At 36.4% G+C, this 12,675-nt stretch overlaps 1 protein-coding gene across 6 annotated transcripts in view; it reads right to left on the reverse strand.

Annotated features, from left to right (window-relative positions):
* Positions 1–12,675, reverse strand: part of NF1 (neurofibromin 1) — a 249,354-nt gene that overhangs the window by 24,934 nt on the left and 211,745 nt on the right. For all 6 annotated transcript variants that reach the window (XM_068531562.1, XM_068531559.1, XM_068531561.1 and 3 more), the window contains 10 exons: positions 11,159–11,352; positions 9,579–9,719; positions 9,146–9,425; positions 8,444–8,658; positions 8,144–8,205; positions 7,886–8,000; positions 7,251–7,352; positions 5,755–5,895; positions 2,667–2,793; positions 979–1,110 (listed from right to left, as the gene is read on the reverse strand). In XM_068531562.1, coding sequence (XP_068387663.1) covers positions 979–1,110; positions 2,667–2,793; positions 5,755–5,895; positions 7,251–7,352; positions 7,886–8,000; positions 8,144–8,205; positions 8,444–8,658; positions 9,146–9,425; positions 9,579–9,719; positions 11,159–11,352 — 1,509 coding nt within the window. The remainder of the gene's footprint in view (positions 1–978; positions 1,111–2,666; positions 2,794–5,754; positions 5,896–7,250; positions 7,353–7,885; positions 8,001–8,143; positions 8,206–8,443; positions 8,659–9,145; positions 9,426–9,578; positions 9,720–11,158; positions 11,353–12,675) is intronic.

A 12,675-nucleotide genomic window follows, 5' to 3' on the forward strand; every position in this document is an offset into this window, starting at 1 on the left:
TAAAAATTTAATAAATCACAAGTGTGACTTAAATTAGGATATACTTCTTACAACCTCCTGAAGAGAATAATAGCTGTTAAACATGAGAGTATGAAGTTTAAGGATATAAAACACTTAGGACAGACTTGTTTATGTTAAAGCGATTATAGTCTGTTTTGGAAGACTGCATGTAAACATGAAACTTACAAAGAGATTTAAATAGCACCTTATATTAGTCAAGTGCTTTAATAAACACTGGACCTCAACAAACACAAAAGGTAGGCAGGGCAGGACTATAAGGTCCATTTCTTAGAAAAATACACTGAAATGTTAAATGATTTGCCCAAGGTCAAATAATTCAAACAAAAAAGTTGCCACAAACTGAAGTCTGCTAAACTGGGAATCAGCACTTTCCAACAAACAACGATGTTCAAGAACTGTGTTATACATAAGGGCTAAGTGTTGTTGAGAGGAGAAACACAAATCAGATAAGAGCAGATAGGGACGGTATAATGGAATGGTGGGGATGGGCAGACAGTCTAGGTAAAACAAAGGGCATCAGGAATGAATATTAAAGAAGCATAAAGGCACTTCTAGGAGATGGCAAGTAGATTAGCTTAAAATAGCCCATCCATTTGGAGAGGTAATAAAAAATGAGGCCTATGAAATTAGAGAAAGGGGACAGAATCAGGAGGGCTGCTTAAGGGCCCAGGATGCTAGGCTGAGGCTTTTAGATTTTATGACAGACAACAGGGAGCCACGTGGTGTCTTGAACCAAAGATGACTAAGAGAACACATTTCACATATTAATGCAAATTCTTTTGTAAGGAAAAATGTTTTGGCAAAACTTTCCAAATTTTAACCAATGCCACAGGACTGAACTGTGAACTCTTTACCCTGCCAAGCAACCAGCGGAAGGACCCAGAGGTGTCTGTACCTTTTTCATGGTCCTTAGATATAGCTGTGGTAAGATTAATTTTGTCTATTTTGTGTTTTTACCTGCCAAGTAAGCCACGCTCTGTGTATTCACCTCAAATTTGTCACAATTTCTATGTTTATTAACCAGAGTTAGTAGTGTATGCAAAATTCTGACTGTTCTTGCAACAATGGCAGGTGAAGGATGCCTGTATCCTACAAAAAATAAAAACAAACAAGAAGTTAATTCATTCTTTCATCAAGTATCTGTTGAATTCTTATTCTGTGACTAGCAACTTTGCAAGGAAAGGAAGTATGTAAGGGGAATAGCCATTTGGGAAGGTAAAATATATACATATGTGAATAGTTAATTAATTACATATAGGATTAAGCACCAAAAATGTATAGAATAGAATAATGTTCCCTGGAACTCGAAGGTACCTCAGGGAGAGGAAAATTAGAAGATGATGGTGTTTCAGATCTTCTATTCCCTAAAGCAGCACAAGGAATTTTTAAAAACCTATTCAGTGTAGTTTGCCTCAAGATATGCTTTGAAAATAGGGTTCTATCACTTAAATTTTTTTTTTAATTAAAGAAAAAAGTCTTATCATATAGGGAGTATAAGCTCTCAGAGCCCAAAGAATCTAGTTGATTAGAGGGTAAGCTTGATCTCTGGACAACTTTTAATCACTAATGCTACTCCATTTAAAATAGGGGATTTGTACATTGAAAATATTTGGTATTCTTCTAGAAATATAGAATAAACAAGCATTTTATCAGCCTAGTTGCAATCTATCTTCTTGGTATCCTGTAGTAAATGTAGTATCTTTTGAGCAATGCCTATTCACTTTAGAGATTAAAACTGTCAATATTTTTTGCAGAAATTTCATAAGGTGGTGAAATCAAATGTATACATTCACAATGGTAGGTATATATATATATATTTGGTTAAAAACTGGGGGAACCTCTATGATCCCTCAAGCTTAACAATCATTTAAATTGATACGTAACTGCAGATTCAAGCTCTAGTTTGAGTCTCTAATTTTGGCCAAATCTAAAGCCAGCAATTCACGCCAGCTCCTTATCCCAGGCCATACTTTACACTGTTTTTGCTTCTGACTCACTCACCCCATTTGCCGTTCCTGTTAACTGCAGTCTTGGGCCATGACTGCCCCACATTAATAAACCAAAACTAACACTCAGCGAAGTCACCAGTAGGGAGTAAAGTCAGGTGAGGGAGTGAACAAGCTGGCTCTGAGGAAGAGCTGGAGATCACTGCTATAAGCAATGCAGAAATGCGGAGGTGGGAGGATGGGGCACCAGAAGGGTGAGGGTCTATGGTATGTGACAACAGGATTGATCAACAGTAAATTAACAAGTAACAAGTTAAGAAAATCTGTGGTCAAATCTCTAACATAACATTTTCTAACATGAGTTACTCAAATAACATTTATTGATTTGCAGTCTATCTTATTTTGATAATCAAAAAGATACTTATCAATAAGTAGCATTTAATAAAACAGCTATTAGAAAGTACAGTACTTAGAAATTTTGTAAGAATCAACTCCTTTGCTTTTTAAAGGAAATTTGATATTTGATGTGGAAATTAGGTTCTATTAAAATATATACTGAACAAAATATAACTCAATAAGACATACAGTTGCGTTTAAAGTGAGACACATGAGCCAAATTATTTCAAGCACTCAATCATTTCAGTTACTTCTGGCTTCTCGACACCACTTCATAAAAATATTCTGACATAAGGCCTCTACCTTTTAAGAGGTGTCCAACCAGTGCGAAGTTAAAGTTAGAGTTGAAATTGAGTCCAACAAAATGATCCATTTGTTTGCAGTGCCATTCCAGAGGATTCCGGATCGCCATGAATACTTCCTCTGGACTCTATTAAAAAATAATCATGAGATGGCTGATGGGGTTCACAAAGGAAGGATCACTTATTGGTTTTTGTGTTCAACAGCTATGACAAGGTAAATACTCCTTTCAGGTTGAGAGAAATTATTTTCAGGTGACTACAGAAAACCACAGAACATTTAAGGTACTGCAAATAAATTAGTGCAAGATAGTTAAGCATATAAATAATAAGGTGGTGGAAGATAAAACAGCTTTGATTTACAATGCAAAGTAAGTGACTGTCAATTTATATCCTGGTGACTTTTTAAAAACTGAAATTATTGTTATTTTAAATAAGACCATGCACTGAACTGTAGCTGGCACTTTGTGTACTATGATGACTGGAAATTCAAGAGAATGAAGAGAGTTCATATTTACTGAGTGCCTGCCGTATACAAGTGTTAGATACATTATTGTATTGAAACCTTAAAGCAATTCTATGTAATAGGTATTAGGTCCACTTTACGGATTGACAGATTCATTCATTCATTCTTTTACTTATCAAATACTCATCACATGTTTTTGATGTGCCAGGCATGGTTCTAGGCTCTGCAAGTACGTCAGTGAACTAAACAGACAAAAACTACTCGCCCTGGTGGATGTGACATTCTGGTGTGGGAAAACAAGGAAATTGAAACTCAAAAATGCGGTGTAACTTGACCTCTAAATTAAGATTTTTTTTAGATTGGGGTATAGTTGCTTTACAGTGTGTTAGTTTCTGCTGTACAAGGAAGTGAATCAGCTATATGTATACATATATCCCCTCCCTCTTGGACCTCCCCACCCCCAACCCCCATCCCACCCATCTACATCGAAACAGAGCACGGAGCTGAGGTCCCTGCACTATACAGCAGGTTCCCACCAGCTATCTGTTTTACACACGGCAGTGCACATACGTCAATGTTTCCTAAAGTGTGGTAGCAGGAATACCTGCTTTAAAGTCACTGATGATGCTTGTTTAAAGGTGGAAAGTACTGGGTTCCATCTCAGAATCATGAGAGGTGATAAGGACCGGGAATTTGCATTTTTAAAAAAAGAAGCCCTGTGATTTCCTTATGCACAGAGATTTTTTTAAAGCAAAAACTGAAGGTATTTAGGGTCATGTTCAGGTCTGTCTAGATTTCTATCTCAAAGAAAGGAAAGCATAAGTCTATAAAATAAATGTAGAGAGATGTTTCGAGCATTTTTTATAATAGAAAAGATGACAAACAAATCAAATATTCATTAATGGGCAAATGGTTGAATAAACTGTGGTTCATGCATACTGTAAAATACTCTGCAGCCATGAGAAAGAATTATACACACACACATACAAATGTATATATATATACATGCTTAGAAAGATGTTCACTTTATATTGTTAAATAAAAAAGCAAGTTGCAGAATATCATATAAATATTATATAAAGTATTAACCTACTATATGTTCAACTTATATACATATATTTTCAGCTTTATTGAGGTACAATTGACAAATAAAATTGTAAGATATTTAAAGTGTGCAATGTGGTGATTTGAACGATGAATGTATATCCTCTCACATACACGATGTGAAAGGATTCCCCGCATTAAGTTAATAAACACATCCATCACCTCACATATTTATATCCCATCCCGCTTTTTGGTGAGAACATTTAAGTTCTATTCTCCTAGCAAATTTCAATTATACACTACAGTGTTATCAACTATAGTCACCAGGTTATACAACAGATTCTCAGACCTTATTCATCGTTCATTCTGGTGACTTTTAACAGGCTTTATTATCTCTGATTCCTAGTATCCTGGGGCACTGGAGGCAATATTAGCTTCTGCTAATGGGCTATTCTGGCAATGAAAATGCCAAGGCAGATACTCCTAGACAAACACTTCACTTACAACTATTCTTATATTCACAGAAATGGCCAATAGGTAGCTATCTCTCTGACCACCACTGTCCGAAGACCACCCCAGAAAAGGGCAATGCGGATTAGGAAAGAGAGGTTCTAGTCCCACATCAGATGTACAAACATGAACAAGTTACTTGACTTCTTTGTTCTTTTCTCTCTTGTAAAATGGAGGTCTGACTGATAAACTTCAAGGTAGCTTCTACCTCTATAATTTTGTTTCCATACTTCCCAGAGCCCCAGCTGTTCTGGGTCTACATGAGACTGAACGAATAATTTTTAGATGAGGTATCTTCACACTTAAAACCATGCTCTGGTTCTGTTTCTTTCTACCCACAAGCTCTGTTAATTTCACTTCAAGCAAATCTCTTGTTATATGCACACATCTATCTTAAAATTCCTCTCTTTTCTCCTAGACTCGTCCCATTTTTTTTCTCCAAAGACAAAAGGAATACAATTTCTTACTGTTATATTCCTTCCACTGTCCTCTGTGAACCAAAATCCAACCTCAGTCAAGGCTGATAAATGTTAAGAGGGGTGGTGATGGTATGTTTTAAAGTGGGATTAAGCAAACAAAAAACTAGTACAATTAAGTATCCAAAAATTTCCTTTAGACTCTCCAAACTCCTTATCTGCTTCTAATTATACCTATTTTTCATTAAGTACCATAATTCAATAAAAGTAAACTCATTTTTAGATTATTTCTTCCTGAAGTGAAATGGGGGTGGGGAATGCTAACTTTTACCTTTGGGTTATGAAATTACAACTGAGTGTACAGTGCATTGGACAGCATAGGGCCTAGCATGGTAGCTATTATTATTACTATTTTTATCCCTATTCTGTTTACTAATATTGGGCAAATACTGTTTTCTGCTATTTTTATATAAAAAATATGCAAAGTTTAAACAGTTTTTATGAGCTGGTAAGGACCTATACTCATAATAAGTTGCATTACAGAAATTCGTATTTAAGTTATGGACCTCTTCTGATTTTAAAAGATAACAACAAGAAAAGAGGGAGGAGCTCTAATGTGCTTGGTATTTAGGAATACCAAGTGGAAGCTTGTTCACCTTGTCATTGAATATCCGGAGACTGTCTAAGGTGTGCAGGTTTTGTTCCAGAAGTGCGGTGCCCGCTGAATACAAGTTGACCTCATCGAGCTGCAGCACGGCCACAGCTACCCAAAAGAGGGCTTTATGCAAAGGGGAGTCCTGGCAAGGGAGACACACTGCAGGTTAGCAAGATGAACCACAAACAGCCTCATCAAAACGCACTGCAGTATAAAACGGATCATGTTATCCCGCAAATTATGCATGTTTTCTCTTCTGGAGAAGGTAAATGTATCAGTAAGCTCTTCCTCTATTCCATGTGTGTAACTAAAGACACTGTTACCAGGCTGAGAACCTTGGCATTTCCTTTCCTTTGATTGCTCCCTATTCTTGGATTCTAAAACCCGGTCACCAAGTTTTGTTGATGCTTCCAAAGTAGTCCCTTTTGCATCTGCTTATTGCTAATGACACTGTGCTGTGCCAACCTTCTTTATTCTAAAACCTGGTCACCAAGTTTTGTTGATGCTTCCAAAGTAGTCCCTTTTGCGTCTGCTTATTGCTAGTAACACTGTGCCATGCCAACCTTCTTTATTCTAAATGCAGATTCTTTCTGCCTCCAGTTTCTCCCTGCTCCAATCCGCTGTGCACACGACCGCCAGAATGACCTTCACCCTCACAGTGAAGATGAGAGAACCATTTTGTATAATTTAGGATTAGAATGTTTGTAGAACATATAACTCAATACCAGGAATATACAAGTATTTATTTCTCAGTAATCTCTCTGAAATCTGGCATATCTTTGTACTCAATTCACAGAATACAACTTTAGAGTTGGAAGATAATACTATGCCATCATCTAGTCCATTTTACTCATTTTATCAAGGTGGAAACATGATGTCCAGATGTTAAATGACCTGCTTGAGGTCACAAAGCTGAGATGATCTCAGACCACCCTAAAACAGTGGCTATTATCGTCTTATTCCTTTTAAACATTACCTTCACTTAGCACCCAAACTTTTGATTATCAGGTATACTTTACCCAGCTTTACATTTCTTCACAATAATGGTCACCAATTAATTTATCATGTATTTTAATTACTTTGTTTATTATCTAGCCACTCCCCAACTTCTACATTCACCCTAGAATGAAAGTTCCACGAAGGCAGATAATTTTATTGGCTCTGTTCAGTTATATATCTCTAGCACCTAAAACAGTACTTGGCACATAGCGGATGCTCAATTATTACTTACTGGATAAAAGAATTAAGAATATATACCCATCTGTCCTTTAGCACTGATGAGACAACACACAAGCATTTGAGAACATACTGCCCATACTTATTCTTCCTCTAATGTAAATACTTCAAACAACTAAATTTTAAGGCAGGAAGTTCTACTTTAACTATAGCTCTTTCCTTATAACTTCTCAATCCATCTTATTTTCTGAATTCTGAAAGAAAATAACATTTAACGCTGATACCCAAAATGAATGCACTCATTTTCTGCACAGTAATTACCTTATTAAGAAGTGGTTGTAATTTGGTTAGTGCTATTACTGTAGCTTCTATCAGAACTTGACTGTTGTAAGTATCAGGTCCTTTTAAGCAACTCTCAAGCGCCTTTTAGGGAAACAGAATTCTTTATTTTACTTTCATTGAAATAAAACATTAACTCCTAAACTGAATCTCAGAATTATTTCAGGAACAATTTCTTATTTAATAAGTGTGAGAATTATTTCCAGTGCTGTGGTGATTTTGGTAGCTAGCTCAAGGCACATTTGGGTTCTTATTTTAAAATATCTCTATATTATATTCTAATATAAGAAGTCAGGCATTATTATAGGTAATTACAAATATATAATTTTATATAAGGCTAGTCTTACCATCTAGTTAAATGCTTATAACAAAATATTAAGAGTACCTTCTACCAAAAGAAATACTTAATTTTCTTTTTAAGACAGGTTCTCTAGAGAGAGGTTTTTTCACTTCAAACAATTACAATAAAAAAATAATCAAAACCCATTTTTTAAAGATTCAATAAGCAACATACAAGATATTTTATTAAAATTCAAATTTAAATGTCCCTTAGAAAAATTCAAGATATACTTTACAACTTGGGAGCAACAAATAGTTGGGAGGAGAGGAGGAGGTACCTTGCTGAGAATACGGATAATCTGCTTTATCTGCCCATGAGACACTCGTTTGCTAATACAGCCAAAGACAACAAGAGCTCTTGGTTGCAGGGATGGATTATATTGGAATGCAAATCTGCAATTTAAAGATCCAAAGAGCTTATGAAAACCTTTGTGTTTATATATATTAAATAATTAATTAAAATACTGATTATGCAATAGTATCTATCTTTTCAACAGTACACGTACTTTTGCAACTTAAATTTATTTGGGACATACCTTTGAGCTAGTTCTGTCCACTGGTCCAGCCACTTGCATGTTGGAATATCTCTCATACATGCCTAAAAAAAAGATACTCTGAATATATTTATGTATATAAATGTTCATAGAAACATTAAAAAATGTTTATTATAATAGCACTAAATAAGTGACATATATATTACCAATAAACACATTCCATGAGAGTGTTTTTATTTAAGCATTAAGTGCGAAACAGCAGAATAAACCAGTATTTCTTCTATACAGTACCAGTGGATTTTTAAAAATGAGCTTAGTTTCTTATCATTTTGCCTTCTATACCTCCATGATCTCCAACAAAGCTTCTGTGACTGTTTCCAAGGATGTCAAAGCAAAAGTCTCCCTCTCATAGGAGCCAGGAGAGAATGACCTGTCCCGGTAGCTGGAGCGGAAGGCAATGACAGCAGCTGACTTGACTTTGCTAATGCCAAACAGCAGGTAAAATTTGGGTAATGAGAACTCTGTCAAACTGAGTCTCAAAACTTGCTTGGTCTCTTCTGTAAAAGAAAAAAGGAACAAGTAAAGACTTTAAAGATACTATTTTTTTAATTCTAAAGTGCCATATTTCATTTTGAATTTAGATAATTTGAATATCATATCAAAATTACATAACAATGCTCCCTAAACCAACCCTCTGGATACACGAGCTTAATGCTCATTACATAACTCCCTTTACGTACAAATTCGCGCTAGTAAAGCAACACTGTCAACCGGTGCTGAGCCTTCAGCTTATGTGATAACTACTAGAGTCTACATGACAAACATGCACAGAACATCTTTGCCATGGCTTGAGATGGAATGGAAGTAATTCATTCTTTTTCTTTTTGATTTGATTATATTTCATATCATTAACATAGGCTTGATTAAGCAGCTTGGTATTAAGGTACCATAATAAATAATAAGGTAATCTATGCCAGTCAAGTGTCAAATGTGTAAAATGGAGAAAGGAACTGGTGAAACACAAATTGCTTTCCTGGAACTTACCACTAAAATGAAGCTGAGAACAAGTACACAGAGAGTGAATGATATTAATGACCAATCCATGTGTGGAAGCTCTAAGGGAGAGTGGCCCTGTGGCTACTAAGAAAGTAACGACGTGGAAGAGGTAGGGGAGATGAGCTGCCACATCAAGGGAATTGTTGAAGGACAGCATCAGCATGTAGCGCGCTAGAATAGCAATATCGTCCCACATAAGATGTTGCTCTAAAGTAGGAGTTGGAGATAAGCATGTCTTGTCAATTATTTTGCACATCCTTCCAATAACCTGTAAAGAAGCAGAATTTTAAAAGACACGGGAGTTAAAAAGTTTTATCACAAAAAATTTCAGTTTAAAATGACTCATTATAAAACAAAAAACCTCCTGATAATAAAAAGATACATCAAGCCATAGCCCAGAAGGCAAAGGAAAAGGGATTACCTTGCTTGAAACCAATTTCACATTTCCAGAAGCCAAAGCTACAGCAGTATCTGCCATCACCTCAGCTTTTATTGATCCCAAGCCACCGGTTGCACTGGTTTTGATGAAACTGTCTAGTACAACATCAAGGAGGTCTGTAATCTAGTGGAAGAGGGAAAGATAACTTATGTTTTAGCCATTCTGCCAACTTAATTTTTAACTTAAAAATAGTTCAAGGAGTAGCCCAGTCAACATGAAAATTCTATTTTACCTGAGGCCTCCAAAATACTAGGTTTTATTTACAGACCTGTCAATAAATATAATTTATCATAAAATATCCAGGAAAGGATGAGAATATTCCCTCAATTCCTTCAGAGACCGGCATTCAAAAATTTTAAATCTCTACATATATTATTTTCACTCACTCTTTTTTTTTTTTTTTTTTTTACTATTTTATTTTATTTATTTATTTATTTGGCTGCGTCGGGTCTTCGTTGCTGTGCACGGGCAGGCTTTCTCTAGTTGCGGTGAGCAGGGGCCACTCTTCGTTGCGGTGCGCGGGCTTCTCATTGTGGTGGCTTCTCTTGTTGTGGAGCACGGCATCTAGGTGCGCAGGCTTCAGTAGTTGCAGCTGGTGGGCTCTAGAGTGCAGGCTCAGTAGTTGTGGCGCACGGGCTTAGTTGCTCCGCGGCATGTGTGATCTTCCCAGACCAGGGATCGAACCCATGTCCCCTGCATTTGGCAGGCGGATTCTTAACCACTACGCCACCAGGGAAGTCCTATTTTCACTCACTCTTAAAGCACCTCTGTTCTCTTCTAAGACAGTAATGTATGAGCAGTATAAAGTACAATTATTTTAAAATACAGGAATGACATCAAGTACTGAGATGTTTTGTAGAGCTACAAAAATGGCTCCAAGGTCATTTAAAATTATTTGGAGGATTCACAGCACTGAGTAAGGGTATCGCCTCCTTCAATGATTATCTTGAAGAAATGGTAGCATAATTCTTGTCAGATAAAAAATAGCTACATTATACTATTTTAATATTGGCATTCTTATGCTGGAACTATAAGTGAGAGCAGGTGGCCCAAATAACATCATTAGCAAACATTTACTGACACCTATGGTATATAGGGTACTAGAATACACTCTTAATGCACTATTTATTAGAAACAACATCAGATTTTTACAGTTAAATTCTACATGCAGCCATCCCTTGGTAGCCTTGGAGATAAGTTCCAGGACTCCCTGCAGATACCAAATTCCCGGGATGCTCAAGTTCCTTACATAAAAAATGGCTTAGTACAGTTGGCCCTCAGCACCTGTGGGTTCTACACACTGAGAATTCCGTGGGATGACTGTAATTATGCCATGGAGAAGAGTGCTAAAATAATTAGTGTTTCTCTGGCTCTGAGACATGCATGAGACTTCTACAATTCTGAAGCAGATCAAGAATTAGGTGGGTGTCTGCATGCTTTTTGAAAGAGGGGACTGTCTTTTCCACAGCTACATCCCTAGCTTAGTGCTTTGTACAACGTGGGTATCAGATAAATATCTGCACCAAGGAGGTACTAGATAAATATTTGAGCAAACTCAATACCTGCCCAAGGCTCCCCCATATTTTTGCTTGAATAGATGGATACATCTGTTTCTCGTTTATAGTCATTGTTATCAGCTTATCAAGAATCGCAGTAACTCTTTGTCTTTTGGCATCATCATTGTGCTTACAAAAACGTACTAGATTTGATAGCCATGGAGTCATGTATTCCAAACAAAGGTGTTTCAATTCAATACCTGGGGAAAAAAATACACTATTAGCACAGATGGTCCATGAAAATTACATCAACAATTATTTTAAAATAAAAGATTGGGGGAAAAACGATAAAAGATAAAGACCATTACCTAGAATCAGACCTGGAGAAAAGAGACTTGGCAAAGATATGACTGAAGACAGAGATGAAGAAAGAGAACAACCCTTAAAGAAAGTAATCTTCAAAGTCATTAAGCCAATTTTTGAAAAGTTTTATTTTTCTCCCATTAAAAAAAAAATAAATTTATTTATTTTATTTTTTTGGGCTGCGTTGGGTCTTCGTTGCTGTGCATGGGCTTTTCTCTGGTTATGGCGAGCGGGGGCTACTCTTCGTTGCGGTGCGTGGGCTTCTCATCGTGGTGGCTTCTCTTGTTGCGGAGCACGGGCTCTAGGCGCACGGGCTTCAGTAGTTGTGGCACGTGGGCTCAGTAGTTGTGGCGCACGGGCTTAGCTGCTCCGCGGCACACGGGATCTTCCCAGGTCAGGGCTCGAACCAGTGTCCCGTGCGCTGGCAGGCGGATTCTTAACCACTGCGCCACCAGGGAAGTCCTTATTTTTCTCCCTTTTAATAACTTCTCTTCTAGTTAAAATTTTTCTTGCTTTACTCTAATTGTAAAAGGAATATGTGGGTAATTACAGGAAGTTTGGTAAAAGGAAAGTATCGCCACAATAATGAAACCAATATCAGTATACTGGTGGATCACTTGATCTCTCCATAGGCTTTCAAATCTATGCAAAGATAATGTATATTCACATGTGTGTATACACAGACATAACCCATCCCAACTCCTCCACAAAAAATTAGGGTTATGCTATATACGTAGTATGATCTGAATATTTTTTTCACTATATATTATACTGAGATTTACTCAGCATTAAAAATTCTCCAAAGACATCTCGTAACTTTTTATTTTGAAATAACTTCAGACTTACAAAAAGGTACAAAAATAAAGCAAAAATTCCTCTATATAACTTCACCTAGAGTACCCAAAACATTTTTTAATTATGTTAAAATATGCATAACATAAAATCTGCCATTTTAAAGTTTACAGTTCAGAGAAATTAAGTACATTCACATTGTTGTGCAACCATCGCCACCATCCATCTCCAGAACTTTTTCATCTTCCCAAACTGAAATTCTGTACCAAAAACGTTTTTAATGGCTTCATATTATTTCATCATATGGAGATCCAACAAAGTAGTCAGTTCTTCATTATTTACTTTTAGACTGTTTCAATTTTTTGCTATTATAAATAATGTTATGTGAAGTTCAAAATAAATCTATGGCAACAGAGGTCATAATACTG

This window comes from Eschrichtius robustus, chromosome 20 (assembly GCF_028021215.1).
Source record: "Eschrichtius robustus isolate mEscRob2 chromosome 20, mEscRob2.pri, whole genome shotgun sequence".
Lineage (NCBI taxonomy): Eukaryota > Metazoa > Chordata > Mammalia > Artiodactyla > Eschrichtiidae > Eschrichtius > Eschrichtius robustus.